This window comes from Nannobrachium achirus (assembly GCF_963921795.1).
Source record: "Nannobrachium achirus genome assembly, chromosome: 18".
NCBI lineage: Eukaryota > Metazoa > Chordata > Actinopteri > Myctophiformes > Myctophidae > Nannobrachium > Nannobrachium achirus.
This window is the reverse complement of record NC_137825.1, coordinates 17,314,577-17,333,000: the sequence shown is the minus strand read 5'-3', so window position 1 is coordinate 17,333,000 and position 18,424 is coordinate 17,314,577. Positions and strand designations below refer to the sequence as shown.

At 42.2% G+C, this 18,424-nt stretch overlaps 1 protein-coding gene across 1 annotated transcript; it reads left to right on the top strand.

Moving 5' to 3' along the window:
• The first annotated feature begins 6,623 nt into the window (after nucleotides 1-6,623).
• LOC308303336 (peptidyl-prolyl cis-trans isomerase FKBP10-like) lies at nucleotides 6,624-18,158 on the top strand. Its single transcript, XM_080747692.1, has 10 exons — nucleotides 6,624-7,013; nucleotides 7,630-7,775; nucleotides 8,863-9,052; nucleotides 10,539-10,684; nucleotides 11,339-11,528; nucleotides 13,269-13,414; nucleotides 13,904-14,093; nucleotides 14,989-15,131; nucleotides 16,052-16,215; nucleotides 16,917-18,158. Exons 1-10 carry the CDS (start codon nucleotides 6,820-6,822, stop codon nucleotides 17,103-17,105), a joined length of 1,698 nt encoding a protein of 565 aa, XP_080603818.1. The 5' UTR covers nucleotides 6,624-6,819; the 3' UTR covers nucleotides 17,106-18,158.
• Nucleotides 18,159-18,424: the final 266 nt, after the last annotated feature.

Genomic DNA, 18,424 nt, shown 5'->3' with positions numbered 1-18,424 from the left:
TCTGCTATTTTTGCATACATTTCTTTGTATATATTTTTGGCAGAGCGGCATCTGATAGTTTCACTTTAAAACATTAATTGTGTTTGTTTTATTAGATTGAATTAATCTTGAAATAGATGGTGTCGCCCAAAGCAAACTCTTGTCATACCAAATAAATATTTGTTTTTGCGCCCTGTTGTCTTCACAGACCAAGAAAAGATGATGGCTTCTGATTTGATGTCATCTTTATTGACAAATAAATGCACGTGAATAAAACATCTGTCCAAAGGATTTCCAAATAAACTGTGAAAATGCAACACGGCCGACCCATCTGACCACATAACATGTCAGTATGTAAAGTGACCTGAGATTTTTCAAGTGCCCTTGAAGTCTTTGCATTCGTTCTGTCATCCAGCTAATTTTAGCTTTAACGGAGTAGTTCACCCAAAATATGAGTTATTTCTTTTACAATTATACACCCCATGAAGCCTTGAATTAATGGAGGTTGTTTTATTTTTGCCGCAACCCAGGTAGGAATGCGTAAATTACAGACTTCCGACTTTTGGTGCTGTATTGCTGTGGTTCTCAAAGAGGATTCCAGGGACTCTGTGGGTTCCTTTATGGGGGTCTAAATTGACCCATACAAGTCTGTAACTCTGTACACTGTCAGAGTTGAAGGGGAGAACATTTGGAGTTTGAGAAACACTGCTCTATTGATTCGATTTAGATGTCTAGAGTCCTGTCAGTATAGGCAGAGATCTCAGATTCATCTGGCTATGCCGAGACTAACTTCTCTCTTCGCCTCGGCGGCATTATCATGATGAGTTCAGAGCATCAGTCCTCTCCATACCTCGGTGAAATCTTTATTGATGTCACAGTGACATCATGACGTTGTCAGAGCATCAGTCCTCTCTTCACCTCGGCGACATCGTGGTCCAGTCGCTCTCCGGCAGCCCATAGCTCCGCCCTCCGAAGGGTCAGTTGACCCTTGACCTCCTGCAGTCTCTCGTTCAGGTCCAGGTAGAGGCGACTCTGCTGGTACCTGGTGGAGTCCAGGTACCAGCAGTGTGTGTATCTGTTGGGAGGAGAGCAGATATAATTATTACAGGAAAAAACAATATGAGCGTATAGAACCTGTTTTTAATGTCCCAAATAGTGTCGTTTTGTGGTGTTAAGGGCAGTTCACACTGAGCACTATAAAATACAATGGTGAACCATAGTTATAGTGTGAATGGTCCTTTGATTCTTGTGGTGTTAGGGTTATTTGTATGGTGTGTGGGTTAAATTCATACCCTCTGGTAACACTCTAACATGGTGTGGTCTCGTAGAAGGTGGAGTTCTCTACATCAGATCCACTCCCTCAACAATGGATCCACCCTGAAGGTCAAACACAAAGGCCATATGTCACACACTGGTGCACAGTTATGTTTATAATTATTCATTTCAACAGTAGAATAGTGATCAGATACTATAGCTTTAGACAGTTATATTTATAATCTATTCATTTCAACAGTAGAATAATGATCACATCCAATAGCTATAGACATATCTATATATCTATAATCCATCCGAGGACACATTTTATATGGCCCGCGGCTTCATTCCTACATTGTATTATAAACGGCCCACCAACATCGTCAAACAAAAATATTTTATAGTATAATTACTCAGGATTCCTTGTTCCCTGTCTCAATCTGAAGGGGTCAAAGAAAGTCTACTTTGTTGATTTTCTTTTACCTTGCATGTCTGGTGGTAATATGAGTTATTTGTGTTTTGTTCAGAGCACACACCTAACACCTGATATTGAATATTGATCATGATAGTTAAATCAAATTAAGAAATTTACTTTGTTATGGTCCGACCAAAAGTACATTTTGTCAGGAGATATAGTCGGCTCTTGGGTGTTTTAATATTTTCTAATGTGGTCCCCTTTGAAAAAGGTTTGGACACCTGTGAATTAAGAGGTCTAAATCGGCCTCAAATCTTAATGGGAGGAGAATGGCCCTTTGTGAGTGATTCAGATTGCAACTATGAAGAACTCACATTTTTGCCAGACCCATGAAATGGGTAGGCCTACATAAGCAAATGTCGGTCTGTCTGTCCTGGTTTTCTATATAAAGGGTATATATGATGATGACATGATGATGACATGCCTACAAAAGGCATGATGTCATAAATGATGATGACAGACAGGGGGTCTGGCACAACCAGGTTGACCTGGTCTAGTTAATTATAATCAGTGACCTGCTGCCATTTGCAATACACATACTGTATAGTATATACCCTAAAACACTCACAGCCATGGTTTTACTTTGTGTTAGTAAAAATAGTCTGATAACAACAAAATTAAGCTCAATTTGGGGCAGGTTCTTCCTTGACCTACTGGGAGTGTGTGTGCACATTTGAGCTGCACGCGCACACAGTGTGAAGTGAGCGTTGCCATTTATGAGTTAATTTCATCAAGTGTCCCGCAAAGCTTGGCCAATGTGACCCTGGGAGTTCAACAAACTTTGAGCACTTTGTGCCAAGATGTAGGCCAGACATAGGCCACGCTTCAGAGCCCGGACAAAGCCAGATGTTGGAGCTTAGTTCCTTCCAGGAGCACCTCTCAAGAGCTACATCTGTCCTACATGGCCTGCACTGGGGCCATAACGCTACACTGAAAATACACATGAACATGAATCCTACACAACAACGATGACAGTGCTGTCAAACAAGTCTATGAAATCCATCATCCATCCATTTGATCTGTACACTGAAACTATGGGATAGCAGGTAAACAATGAACCTAGCATCAGTCTAAATAACATGCCATCTCAATTACAAGTTTAACATTGTGGCCAAGAAAAACAAGCCTAAGTAAGTAACAAAAACACAAGAATGACCAGCATACATTTACATCTGCATGGTCGTCATATCTAGGTCAGTCACTAACATCAATCGAGCACAATGTGGAAGGGACACTCTCTCTTCTCCTCCAAGCTAGTTTGTTAGTCCAGTGGTTCTCAACTGCGACCCCCAAAATAATCATATTTGAACTGGGGATCCCCCACCCTGACAAGCACTTGGAATTGTAGGAGTTGAGGAATTACATTTAGTTTGACTCGGCTCCACAGATATTAAATATTGTGAAAATAGCAGATCGACAAGCTTATAAGACTGCGATGGGTTGTGAGCTTGTAGATTGTCTATTTTCAAAATGTTTGCCTCTTTCTTATTTGACAATTTGGCCAATGTTTGACAAGTTTTTATAGTATATAGTTAATTCATTTTGATACAATAATATTGATATTCTTCTTAAAAATTAATGGTATTTACAGTAGCTAGGTCAGGGGGGAGGTAAGGATAGGCGTTGTCTTTTTTTGACCCCCTCCAAAATCATGTGGGTCCCGGCCCACCGGTTGAGAACCACTGTGTTAGTGGAGCAGCCACAGATCACTCTGTAGTCAGCTGTTTATGGTGGAAACACTGAGTGAAGGATTACATGGAGAGTGAAGTGTTAAGGGCTGAGGCTGAGTCTGAAGAGGTGAGTCTGAAGCGATGGAAAGTCAGGAGTGAGTCTGCGGTTCTAACTGCAATGGGGAGTTACTGTAGTTCCACAGTTTGTGAGCAGGACAGGGAAAAGAGTCTGGGACTTGTGTTGTACCGGATGTTGTCCTAGAGTGAAAGCTTTGGCTGGTTTCATTGCACAAACATGCTGGGAGGGCCAGTGAGGAAAGAGTTACACTAGCAGACCCTTCCTCACCCAGTAGTCAGCTGGGCTGACTACTGGGTGAGGAAGGGTCTGACTCTGAACCTTACGTTGTTACTGAGCCGTGGTTCCCAAACTGGGCGTCGGATTATTTTGGGGGTGTCTTCAGATGATTAGCTTATTGTGCAACACTGTTTTCTCACTTGGTAAAACAAACCAACATACAGTATAGGTGTATACATTTCTTACGCTACAATTCAATGACTTTTAAGGCCTTTTTAATACCAAATTGGCCAAATATTACACGAGAAAGAGGCAAACATCTAAACACAACTGGCCCGTGTTCAGGGGAGAGAAGCCGGGCGGGGAGGAGGGTGATAATGGTCACTGCATGTACTCCTACGGGAAGGGGGGGGGGAGTAGAACAAAGGCTCTCTAGTTATCAACTGGCATAATACAAGTGAGCTTATAGATCGGCTATTCTCACAATATTTATCTGTGGAGCCGAGTCAAACGTAATGGCTATAATTCCAATTGCTTGTCAGGGTGGTGGGGGCCCCAGTTCAAATGTGATTATTTGAGAGTCACAGCTTAAAAGTTAGGGGACCCTTGATATAGAGTATAAACCTACAGGATCGAGTGGCCTCTGCGATGTGTGCCTTGAGTGAGAGCGGACTGTCCAGGACAACACCAAGGTTCTGAATGAATGAACGAATGAACGAATGAATGAATGAATGAATGAACGTCCAAGACAACACCAAGGCTCCTGGCTGTTGGAACCGATGAGAGATGCAAACAGTGAGATCCTGCATGGGGCAGGACTTACCTGGGAAGAAGAGAAGCTCAGGTCTAGGTTCAGCTTGAGGGGGCGAGAAGAAAACATCCACTGTGAGATGTCAGTCAGAAATGCAGCGATGCACTCTTCAACCTGAGTGGCAGAGGTGTGGAGAGAGAAAAACTGTTGAGTTACAATCAACTAATTGCGACCGTAGGTCGCATTTAATTTGCGAAATGAGAAATGTCACGGCTTGTCTGTGTGTGTGTGTGTGTGTGTGTGTGTGTGTGTGTGTGTGTGTGTGTGTGTGTGTGTGTGTGTGTGTGTGTCTGTCTGTCTGTGTGTGTCAGTGTGTGTACATATTTTTACAGTCTATGGGTTGGTTCCCTTGACACATCACTTAATTGCGATTAATTAATCACAGAGCCTGTAATTAATTAGATTAAAAATTTTAATCGCATCCCAGCCCAAATTTTTTGTAGTTATTACTTATGTGAATATCAGGGTTGCCAAGTCTGGAAGTCCTCCCCCCGAAACTTTTTGACAGAGATATATGTATTTCCCTGTGTTTAGATGAATTTTGTGATTTTGATCATTTTCAGGCTTGCTTACTCGCATTGGAAATTGATGGGTACAATTTCAGCCATTAAAATCAATCAAAAAGTAGGTGTACAGAAATTGATTTGATAACTGAAGCAAATGTAGGCTACCCATGTTTATTAACCATTCACTACTTAAATGAATATCTCTAGGCCTATATGATTGCATGGCATGCACTTCCCACACCCCACCTAAATAAGCGGGGGTCTGGGGGTCCTCCACCAGAAAAATGTGAACATAGTAGATGAGTAGATGACCCTGTTTTCTGGTGAACTTTTGGAGTTTTATACCAAATCCAGGAGAAAGGAGAAATGACAATTCAGGAGCACCGCAGGATCAGATGGGGTCAAAATTCAGGAGACTCCTGCCCGATTCAGGAGGGTTGGCAACCCTGGCCTGCATAAAATAAAAAATAAATTTTAAAATAACGTATTTGTTCTTCTAGTGACTATAATGTGCGTGACATCATGACTGCCCGTTATTATAAATGATGTTCAGATTTTTCTCACAGTGAGCACACGTCAGCCTCAGCCGCTGTGTGCCTTTAAACAATAACCATCCTGATTTCAGAAGACCACTCCCATCCATGTCATTTGAGACTGTCTGTAGCCTACGTGTTCGGGGGTCGGAACAAATGTTTGGACAGGCAGTGGCACAAAAGTAGGCTACATTACTCAAGTACTGAACTTTTTGAGTTACTTTTACTTTACTTGAGTATTTCTAAATGTCAGTAGGCCTAAGCCTATAGTTTTACTTGTATGCTACTCCACTCTCAGAGGCAAATATTTCAACCTTTTTTTATTACCCCTCCAAGTTCCAACTACAAAGACATTTAAAGTAGTCTAGTCTAGTCTTGCTGCCCAACGTCGGTTCAAACGCAAAGAATCCGCAAAAAGTCCGCAAACGCCCCCGAGCGCGTTTATTTATAATGGTGATGTTGCAACGAACTTGGTGACCTGACCTGCGATGACCGACTGTCTCCAGACAGTTTTTTTCCCCTTTAGGTTTAAATTATATATAAGTTTATATAAGAAAACAACGACTCGTCATTGTTGGATAGCATGGTATCACGTGTAAATGAATCTAAATGGGGAATTAGGCCTACCCACCTTCATTCATGTGGTGATATCATCTACTCCATCTGAAAATAAGTAGGCTAATTGTTCAAAATAAATGGTCGAGGCCTCGAGGGCCGCCCATAAGGCCTACATAGGCTATAGCCTACACTTGGAAGTTGGACTGAAATACCTTTTATTTTAAGCACATTCCTGTGTCCTTTTGTGAACACAGATTCTGATTTGTAGTGATTTTTTTATATTGAAACACTCACTAACCCTACTGTTGTTAGACTATAGTTCTAGCCTGTTTGTATTATTGATCATCATAGTTAAATAAATTAATCTACTCATCATTGGGGCTGGCTGGGTGAGCGGGGGGACCCCCCTGTGTGTCCTCGGACGACCCCCACCTCCGTGACTCAGTGGGAGAGTCACAGTATTCGATGGGTCACTGATGTGGGTATAACCGCTTCTATCCCCAGCAGCAAAACTGCTGCAGACTGTCCACGTTTACAGAATTCCTCCAGCAGCTCAGCTCTTCACCAAGGAAGGAGCTCCCCTCTTTCTCTTCTGCGTGCGTGTACAGACAGACTGCAGGGACACGAACGAACGAGCCTGCACGAAGAAGATTCAACTTTGCACTATCTTTTATGTAGTCCTATTTATATCCTTTTAAGTCATATAACTTTGAGACATCTGAGACAGATTGTGTAAAGATGTTTGGGGCCAGTATTTTCATGTTGTGCCTCTGGTCCTCTATGGTGGTGAACTGCAACCCGAACCGCTCCGGAGAGGTAGTGGTGGACAGATACTCCATACCCAGCGACTGTCCCCGAGAGGTGAAGAATGGAGACTATGTCCGTTATCACTACAACGTTACGTTTCAGGACGGGAAAACGTTTGATTCCAGGTGAGTTTATTAATATGTGATTGTTGTGTGTGTGGCACACACACACATATAGGCCTATGCATAATGCATTCATCCAAATGTCACACGCACATTTTGAATGAATGCGTTTTCTTCTTGCGATCGAAGAAGAGATAGGGGGAGAAAAAACTTTTGCAAAGAAAACCTATGGAAATAACATGATAGTAGACTATATTGTTGTAACTACGTTACTACTACAACTATAATTCATGGTGGTGAGGACTGAGGATAAACACACAGACACAGACCAGTGATTTGTGTGGTCAGACCTCAAATGAACTCCCCTTTCTGCATACACAAGTATCCATTATAGCCTACTTTAAAAGTATTTTCCAAAGAGAAATCTAGCTAGCCTAAATGTATAGGCCCATTTCAAGACTACAAATGACTATTGTCTGTCAACTGTTAGTCTGTTCTAAGTTAGAACAGACTACAGTTGACAGACTGTTGTTAGAACTTCTAACAAACAAAAAAAGTCCCACTTACATTAGCTAGCTTGCAAAAAAGCGACAATCATGATGATCCACGGGCCTATAATTAACGTTTCCTCTCCGGACCGTTTCCCCATCTTTTGTCTCCCTCTAATGGTCATCGTCAGTCATACGAAAGGAGACGCAAAGGTCGGCCTCATCGGGGAGGGTCGCCTGATCGTCGGCATTGAGAAGGGTCTGCAGGGGATGTGCGTCAACGAGCGCAGGAAGGTCACCGTCCCTCCAGGCATGGCCTATGGAAGCACCGGTGCAGGTAACTCCAAGTGTACAATATGTTCCCTAATAATTATAGGTCACATGGTTCTCTAACCTTTTCATCTAAAGGACCCCTAAATCAATATGTATTTGGCGCTGACAGGGACATACAAATTTCCTTCTTTTTCACAAGATCACAACACACACACACACACACACACACACACACACACACACACACACACACACACACACAATATATGCTGTGTCATGATAATGTCATGAATGAACGACAAGACAGTGAAGTATTAGCGAGGAGTCAGTTTACTAGGCTAGTGAAGTATTCCCATTAGGTGCAAATAATAAAATCGATTAATAGTCATGGTTATTTCAATCGGCGTCCTCGCACGTGCACGTGGAATAGCACTCCTCGTGCACGTGGAATAGCACTCCTCGTGCACATGGAATAGCACTCCACAAGCTATTAAGTCGTGACAACACCCCTGATTAAATTTGTATTGATCTTATAATCAATTAAATCTAAAGCGATTTTTGGATTAACTCAGTGGTTCTCAACCTTGGGGTCGGGACCCCAAGTGGGGTCCCCAAATTATTTTGTGGGGTCCCCAGATGATTAGCTTAAATCCGCCATGGAGAGTAGAGTTCAATAATATTTTTTGGTTTTTGTCACATTCCTAAGACAAACATTTTATTCAAGTAAATTTACCCCCATTGATTCCGGATGGGGACCCGTTTCGAAAAAGGGTCCCCATCCGGAACGAATGGGGGTACATTTATTGTTATCACATTTTTGTCTTAGGAATGCGACAAAAAACTAAAAATATTATTGAACTCTAGTCTCCATGGCATGAGTAATCAATAGAAAAAAAGTCATTTTGGGGGTGAACTACTCCTTTAATGTCATTTTCTTTTTCTTGTAGGTACACAAACCAACACACAGTATAAGTTGCATTGCGAGGCGTTGTGAGCATGTACATCTGCTATTTTCACAATATTTATCTGTGGAACAAGTCACATTAAATGTAATACCTACAATTCCAAGTGCTTGTTCATATGTTTATTTTTGGAGGTCACAGCCTAAAAAGGTTTGAGAACCCCTGGATTAAGTGTTGCGCCCCCTGCAGGTGACGTGGTCCCCCCGGATGCCACACTGGTGTTTGACGTGCAGCTGTTGGACCTGTGGAACAAGGCTGACTTGGTCGTCACCAAAACCAAATACACTCCCAAAGACTGCAAGCGCTCCGTGGTGCGCTCAGACTATGTGAGGTACCACTACAACGGAACCCTGCTGGACGGGACCGCCTTCGACTCCAGGTGAGCTGTCTGAAAATGCTGTCGAGGGGCTGGAACTGGAAGTAAATAATTTAGGGAGTTCAGTATTCCATCCATCACCAGTCAGTCAACCTACAAGGTCACAACACATGGCGATGCCCAATTTGATTTTCTACCACTTTTTGTGGTCACATGTTCAAATACTGGATTGTGATTGGCTTAAAACAGTGGTAAATCAGACAACAACCTTGAGTTGGCTCCTGGACCCCACCCACTGAAACAATTAATGATTGTAACTAAAGATCCTTGCAAGTTACAACTGTGTTTTCTTTCATTTATATGGTAAAAGTGTTAGAAAAGCAATTTACCATTCGAGGTCGTGGGTTGTTGGCTGATTTACCACTGTTTCAGGCTTGTGGCACGAGGCGAACCCCAACCCACTCCCTCTAATGGTAAATGGCTTACACATTCATTGATTATTTGATTAAATTATCAATGTTGTTTATAATCTATTACATAGTTTAACTGCTACGAATGTAGAAATATTAATATTATGAAATGAAATATACTGTGTAAGAGAAAATTATTCATTTTTCTAAATTAAATGAAAAAAGATTAGTGGAGGAACTTCTGTGGTCTGCTGGCAACCTTTGTCCCAGTTTGGTGCTGTTTGGGATGGGTTGAAAGTGGAGATGGTTGCTTGGTCATTATAACAGAGAGTCAGGAAAGTCATTCCTACACTTGTATTCCAGAAACACCATGCAGGGTCTAACGAACTGTTGTAGTGCAGCTCCACTAAGTCTACGACACCTCTTAAAGATGCTATTTACAAAGCTCTTTCACAGTCAAATAAAAGTAAACAACACTGCCACCGTGACCTCACACTGATCTGAATACCCTATCCGAATCCTTTTGTGTGTCAGTGTATGTACTGTATCATCCATGTGTCGGGCTGTCGCAACCAAGCACGATATAACTGTAAATAAAAATAAATAAAGATCTACAAGCTCACAACGAGTTGCATCACGGCACGTTGTGAGCTTGTAGATCATCTATCATTGCAAAACAAATAAAAAAATGTGGAAATGATTGATATGAATAAAATAGAATTATTATTATTTTGTTTATTTAGTTATATTCTTCTCAGGGTTAAAGTGATATATATTATCGCGATAATCAAAATCCATTATCCTGGGGCGATCTGCCAAAAAATAGCCGATCTACAAGCTCACAACTCGTTGACATTTGATAGAGTGAAAAAAAGACTGTATCAAGTATGTATATTATAATTACCGTTTACCAATTATAGAGGGTTTAAGTGGCACAACGAGTTGCATCACGGCACGTTGTGAGCTTGTAGATCATCTATCATTACAAAACAAATTAAAAAATGTGGAAATGATTGATATGAATAAAATAGAATTATTATTATTTTGTTTATTTTGTTATATCCTTCTCAGGGTTAAAGTGGTAAGTTTGTGTCGGAGATGTTGTGTGTCTTCTGACTTTGCTCTTGAACCCTACATAGCTACAACAGGCAGGCAACCTACAACACGATGGTTGGTGAAGGCTGGGTGATCAAAGGCATGGACGAGGGCCTCCTGGGGATGTGTGTGGGAGAGATCAGGAATATAGTCATCCCACCCTTCAAAGCCTATGGAGAAAAAGGATACAGTACGTTTTAGAATCACAAACTTGAAAATAAGCCCGTGGCCAGCCCCAGCTTTACCATAATGCATGTGGTATCCGTGAACGCAATCATTTGAGAACGCATGTGCAGAAGTTCATGGAACTTGCAGCGAATAACCCGTAGGAAATAAGCAGTATGAAATAAGCAGTAGGCTGTGCAGAAGAGATGATTCAATGATAGGTCTTAAAGATCAAGGTCATAATCAAGATCAAGGTGAAAATAGAGGATAGAAGTTGGGTTCTGGAACTGGAGCCAACATAGAGGAATCGGAATCGGTTCCATGACATTTGGAAGCGTTTATGGAACCGGTTTTATCACATAGTCAGAAGCTGTTATGTGGACTTCACGTCTGCCATACTATTCATGGGTTGCATTTGTAGTCCTAAACCGGCCATATTGAGGACCAACACAGGTGTTCAATTTGTCTGATTGGCATAGAACCAATGTTCTACGTAAATCAAAACACCTCAAAATGGCTGGTGTAGGACTACAAATGCAACCCATGAATAACAATACCAGTGGTTCTCTAACCTTTTACTGCACAGGCACTGGGCAGGTTACCTCACTGTAGCTGTTATGCCAGAGTGTCTGTCTGGACATAATGGCTTATAGAAGTGTCCCCTCTCTCCACCCCTCAGGTACAGACATCCCACCTCACGCCACGCTGGTGTTTGACGTCCTGCTAGAGGACATCCACAACTCCAAAGACAACGTCACCGTGGAGGATCAGGTGGTGCCCGAGTCGTGCAAGCGGACGTCGGTGTCGGGGGATTACATTCGCTACCACTACAACGGAACATTCCTCAATGGTGTCACCTTCGACACCAGGTCAGCTCCGGTCTTTTTTTTACCTTGGAGCCCCTTCTTCTTACATTGGACAAAAGCACACGCGCGCGCGCGCGCACACACACACACACACACACACACACACACACACACACACACACACACACGTGTTGAGACATGTTAACAATGTAAGCCCTATATAATAGCGAAAATATCTGATCTACAAGCTCACAATGTGTCGCATCACGACACAAAAATAACTTTGAACAAAATATGTCATGCTCAAAACGGGGGTTAAAAGTGGTTACACAGATCACTGTGTTTCACAATGGTGTTGTGTGTGAGTTACAATAGCTATGTTACAGGATAATAGATTATGTATGACAAGTTGGACTTGTACTACATACTTACAGGCAGGCAGTGGATGAAAGCAAGTCATGATTTTATGCAACAAGTTAAACATTTGATTTTGGACCACCTCCAAACAGACAAGGCTTCACATTCCCATCTTTGATCTATGGCATTCCCCAAGGGGGCATGCCAATCTCTGCCATAAACAGACACAGATAGATGCCCAGGGTACTAACATCATAACATGCTCTTTTATTTCCTATTGGGAGAGTCTATTGGAAGACTTTTGTCCCCAGTTTCCGTTGCACTTCCCACATGCACATGTAAATAGAGTTTAAGACTAAAAGGTCACTTTCAGACGATCTCTAACCTGAATCATACTGTTCTATGGTGAGGATGTGTGATACTCTTGACATTATCAGCCGGAGCTGGAATGTCAGTGGCACGCATTGACTTGTTCTATCAGGTTTTCACATGTCCTCCTTCAAATAGAACTATAGGACCAGGTTAAAAACAGAGTAAGTCGACCTTCAAGAAGGAGCCTGTAAAGCATTCATCCCTCAAAGTAGTTTTGAATGATTCCACTCTTCAATGATGTCAAACCAAGTTAAAAAATACATCTCATACTCATGACCGTGATACTTATGTTGCATTTGAGTGTTTTGAACAGTGAACACTTCTTAGGAGTCATGTCCGATACTGTTGTCTGGTGTAATTTGAGACTGTAAATGATTCAGCCTTATACATCTGTATTATTGTAAGACACGAACAGTAAACAGTAACACAAAGGTTCAAGACAAGTGCTGCAAAAAGGGACTCTTTCTTATTTGAAACAACTCTGGTTACATCCCACATATACATTTTCATCCTTTAGGCAACACTCCCATCCACTGAAATGTTAGCAGGCACAATGGTTCTCCTACCCAATGGATTACTGTAGCACAAGGGTCTTCAACAGGGGGTCCGGGACCACTAGGGGTCCTCAGAGTTACTACAGGGGGTCCTCCAAATCTTTGAGTGATAGAAACTTTTTTCTTTTTTATATTAACCACTTGAACCCTAGTGTACATATTCGGAGAACTTTAGACAAAAATAGCAGATCTACAAGCTCACAACGTCTCGCAGCCCGAGGCGTTGTGAGCTTGTAGATCGGCTATTTTTGGCAAGGAGGTTTGGTGTAGAGGGGAAAAAGAGCAGACTAAGTAGAGTTTATTGTAAGTATTGACAGTTCAAGTGGTTAAATATCTGAAAACACAAATTGACATGAATCCAAAATACACTGAATGTGTCAAACAATGAAACTATGGAATCTCTGAAAATCTCTCTCTCAACTAAGGGGTCCTTGACCTGAAAACGTTGAAGACCCCTGCTGTATCATTTTGCTCTGGTTCTTACAAAAGTACTTACTTACCGATGTGGTCCTGTCCACAGCTACCAGAGGAACAGCACATACAACACGTACATCGGGATGGGTTATGTGATTCCTGGCATGGACCAGGCTCTGCTGGGAGTGTGCATTGGGGAGAAGAGGAGGATCACCATCCCACCGCACCTGGCTTATGGAGAGCAGGGAGCAGGTCAGTCAACTCACAGGACCAGAGCCACTGAGACAGAAGGAGTCTGGTCATCTCCGTTCATCATATTGAACAATATTGTGTTCTCAGACATAACAAGAACAAGTAGAATGAGGAAAACACTACTGCATACTGTAGTAGTTCCAAACATTGAATCCTCATAATGGTTGATGAAGCACGTGCGATACATGAACCCCATGACCTGTAGTGCTTATGACCCTTCGTTGACTTCTTTCTATCTCAATGACGTGACTCGTTGAGAGCCGATTGGTGGAGGGTTGATGTGATTAACATCTAACATAAGTATCAATTCAGTACAACATTTCCCAAAAGGAAATGCATGCATTTAATTCAGTCTGACCCACCATAAAAATGAATGACCAAAGGGGGGGATGATATCTAAAGCAAAAGCATGGATCCCCCCAGCAAATCTAAACCTGATGAATGTTATTCACTAGTCTAATTTTCATGATTACGTCTTTGTCTGTCCAGGTAAGGACGTCCCTGGCTCAGCGGTGCTGGTGTTTGACATCCACGTCATCGACTTCCACAACCCCAAGGACACGGTGGTGACCCAGGTGACCCACCGCCCGGAGGTGTGCAACGAGACCAGCGCCATCAACGACCTCATCGACTACCACTACAACTGTACCCTGATGGATGGAACCCTGCTCTTCTCCTCGTGAGTCACCGCACATTAACCTGCACCACTGCTCTTACGCTAGCCTGGGATCCCCTCACTTTTCGGGGTTTGATCCGGTCGGGAGCGGAAACCACTCTACGTCATGTTGTAGTCCTCAAAGTTCTACAATTTGGTCAGAAAGATCAAACAGCATTCAGTTTTAACCCAAAATAATTCCCCTGCGCTCAAGGACATACTTTTAGTGCCTACCTAATAAACCCCTTGATGTGGCGTAGTTTTGCTTTTGGAAAAAAAAAAAAAAATACCAGGCTTTCCCCCGAGAAAGCCTGGTGACGCGAGGTTACTCTTACACCATCTCACATGACATAAGAGCTAAATGGCCCGAGGCATGAATGCGGTCTGTTGTTTTTATAATTCCAATGAATTTAGGCATTTAACAGACGCTCTTATCCAGAGCAACCTAAACGTGCGAGATCAGAGAGTAAATGGCTTGAACCCAAGTCAACAAACAACAGGGTAAATAATCACATAAGTAGATTGCAGAGAGAAAAATTTAGCGCCTCAGAGAAACTAGGGTACCAGGTAAACACCGAACCTAGCATCTGTCTAAACAAAATGCAATCTAAACAACATTCTTAACACTTGTGGTCAAGAAGGAAAAACTATTTCAATAAAAACATGTAAACAAGTATCCAATATATAGTATTATTTGTCAATTTAAAAAGCATATTGAGAAAAGTTGACAAGAAGGAATAAACTTATATCGAGAAAAAAAAAAGGTGACAAAGAGAATGGAGTGATAGGGGGGATGAGGTGGAGTCTGAAAGGGTGTCTCCAGACACTGGTGCGGGCCGGGGTGTGAGTTCTGGTTGTTAAACCAAACCCTTGTTCACACATAACATGCCTTACGGACACTCTCAAATGCTCTTCTCAGGGGCGACTATGCGAACGTTCAGAGTACAACGCTGGGTGCAAACAAGGTGATCGACGGCCTGGATGAAGGACTGACTGGCATGTGTGTGGGAGAGAAGAGGGTGGTCACTATTCCTCCTCACCTCGGACACGGAGAGAAAGGAGGTGAGAAACCAAGTCTGCACTGTGTCCATGTGCCATATGTACTACAGTACATACTCAATATGTGCACTATTGTTCAACAACTTTGAGTGCATACACCGTATGTATGTATCTTTTAGAATGCATCTATAGTTGCGTCAAACCACAACGAATGTTAGGAAAGAGCTCCATCTAGTGGACAATAGAGGTACTGTATACATACAGAACATGTGTAAACATGTATGTTCATGTTCACGATGTGTCCAAAAGATTAAATCATTTAAAGCTATACTGTGTAAGATGCTCAACTAGTGGTCAGTAGCCCTATAGCAAACCGCGGTCGCGTTCGCGTCTTTCGCCCGTTTTTCGTACCTTCACACCCCCGCGTCTGCCTCCACAACGCCAAGAGCTATCTTTAGAGGGGTCCCTGGTTCCTGTGCGTTCAGGCATTCCGGAGAAACGGACTACTTCACCCTGCCTGGTAGGCGAGATTACCTTTTGAGTAAAGAGACACACGGGCGACTACAAATATGGCGACCCCACTTCAAGATGCGCTGTGATTGGCCGGTAGTGTACCATGTGTGCATGATCGGCGATGTGATTGGGCAACGTATACACAACGTATACAGATGATGCAGATTACGTCATTTTGGCGCGAAATCCGGTCCACGGCCAGGATCATAGAAAACAAATAAAGAGAAGGCTTCAGAAGCTGAAAATAACGGAGTGGGTGTTCTAAAACTTTAGCGATTTAACAGTTAGGACAATTTTAAGATTTGTTTTATAAAAAAAGTTACATGGTACAACTTTAACTTTATGTCTAGTAACGTCAAACCTTACACTTAGACACTTGAATTAGACCACAGACCCATAACTACTATTATGGGTCCTTGATGTGAAAATGTTTGAGAACCAACTAAAGTCTCTCTCTGTGTGTCATTCAGCTCCCGGTGTGCCAAGCAGTGCTGTGTTGGTGTTTGAGCTGGAGCTGATTGGCCTGACGAGAGGCGTCCCACCAGGATACCTGTTTGTGTGGATAGAGGACACTCCTGCTGATTTATTTGTAGCCATGGACATGGACCACAACAAGGAGGTTCCAAAGGAGGAGGTAAACAAAAACCCACACATCGAAGTAGAAGAAAAACGAGCACAAAGAGTAGCGAGTGCTCCGTCCCTCTGGTATTTTATAATGCAAGTACGACACGTGTATGCCCGTGCCTTACACTTTCATTCAAGAGTACCAAAAGGACTTTGGAGTGCTGGTTTTATACACTAATAGGACAGCTGCATTAGATATTTGGGGATCGACGATTTTAGGGATCCAGGTTAATTCGTCCCAGTATAGCATAATATACTACATACAAATGTACTGTAAAAAATAAAAACACTGGCGAAAGGTAAAAGGATTGAATATACAGATTTGGACAGATTTCCTACTATCTGTCTCCCCTACACGGTCTCTACAGATCATTATCAAAGCAGACATTTTGACAAGTAAACACGGCTGGATGTAATTGCCTTACTTTGTGTGAACTTTGTGCCAGCGTAAAATTAACTTTACAGAAGTTACACAGTTGCACACTCAGTAACGTATTCATGTAACCCATAATTCATGTTCAATGACAGCTGTGTTTAGCTGTCAAAATGGAGACCACATGTTTAACCACATGAACCCTAATGTGGTCATGGGCATGCAACGTGTTGTGAGCTTTTAGATCGGTTACTTTACACAGAGATTTGATGAGAGGGACAATATGATAACTTAACACGGATGCAAATCTTTTTTTTTGGTTTGTTTTTCTTCTCTAGTTTGGAGAGTTCCTCAAGCAACAGGTGACAGAGGGCAAGGGTCGTATGAAGCCTGGCATGGAAGTTGAGGACATCATCAACGACATGTTCAACAACCAGGACAGGAATAGCGACGGCGTCATCACCCTCGACGAGCTCAAAACCAAAGTGGAGGAGGACAAGGAGAGAGAGAGACACGAAGAGTTGTGATGAGAAGAAGTTAGAGGTTCACTCTAAACTCAGGGACTGACCCGAACAACAATAAAACATCCAGAGACTGACAATTTGTTCTAAGTACAGAAGTGTTTTAATATTTTTGAATGACAGCCTTTTTCAAACAGCGAGAAGAAAATAGTGCAAAGGGTTTCTTCGTTGAAATGGTTCTGTTTGTGTGTGAATGGTTGTGTTTGATCAAGTGGTGTTTTTTTTGTCAAAGCCATTGCTTTGTTTATGTTGACCAAGAAAACATGCACCTTTTGTATTATCCCTGATGCTCTCACGGAATAAAATGTTTTTAAGAAAAAAAGAGGAAAAAAAAATACCCTTTGCCATTTGCTTTGTTTTCGAGACCTCAAGTAAAGGAATAGGTTTACAGAGAATCTTTATATCTACTCTAGGATTGTTCAGATGCAAAGGAAAACCTTCCCACGGGGATCAATCAAGTCAACTTAACTTAACATCTTATGACAACGTCCTTCATCACCTTCAATAAGGTTGCATAGTCAACAGTGTGCATAAAGAGATCTGTCTTGCTTGTCTTTTGTTATTTAAAGGAGTAGTTAAATACTTACTTTCTATCAATTAAACACCCTGTGAAGCCTTGAATTCAGGGAGATTTTTTAGTTTTTTTGCTGAATTTCAAAGCCAATATTAATTTGATGATTGGCGGTGTCTATCGGAGACATTAGCATCTTTCCACCGGTCATCAATGTTACAATGTACATTTAGTGGCTTACGAATGTGGCAAAAACAAAAAACTCCCATGAACTCCAAGGCTTCATGAGGTGTTTAATTGAAAGAAAATAAGACATCTTTGAGGCAAACCACTCGTTTAAATACAGGAGGCAGTCATTAACCTTGCATTAACAGTAAAAGTGCAAGTTCATGGAGGCCATAGCTGAACGTGTAGAGAGGCCAAAGGTCTCCGGTTCATCACCGGAAGTGTCCCTGAGCAAGAGGCTTAAGGGAGCGTTTCGCTGTTACTACGTGTCATCTGTTCGACACCCAACTCTAACCCTTACCCTAAACCTAACCTCCGTGGGGTGAGTCACTAACCCTCTCGACGCTCCTTTGTCGAAATGGCGGTCGTTCGAAAGAGCGAGATTTCCCCGAGGCTTAACCGCTAGCCTAGCTAGTCCCTGGTCGCTGCATTAATGGCACGAACAGCTTCTAATAGTTAGGATGGGTAAATGCAGAGGACTAATGTGCAAATGTACAGTAAAACAAATAATAAGAAAAATGCACCCAAAGGACTGGGGATTAAATTATCATAATTTATAATCAAATCCACAGGGTGTTTAAAATGTTCA

Coding starts and splice junctions, on each gene's coding strand:
- LOC308303336 (XM_080747692.1), top strand. CDS start 6,820: ATGTTTGGGGCCAGTATTTTCATGTTGTGCCTCTGGTCCTCTATGGTG. Junction 7,776..8,862: donor CTATGGAAGCACCGGTGCAG/GTAACTCCAAGT, acceptor CGCCCCCTGCAG/GTGACGTGGTCCCCCCGGAT. Junction 15,132..16,051: donor CGGACACGGAGAGAAAGGAG/GTGAGAAACCAA, acceptor TGTGTCATTCAG/CTCCCGGTGTGCCAAGCAGT.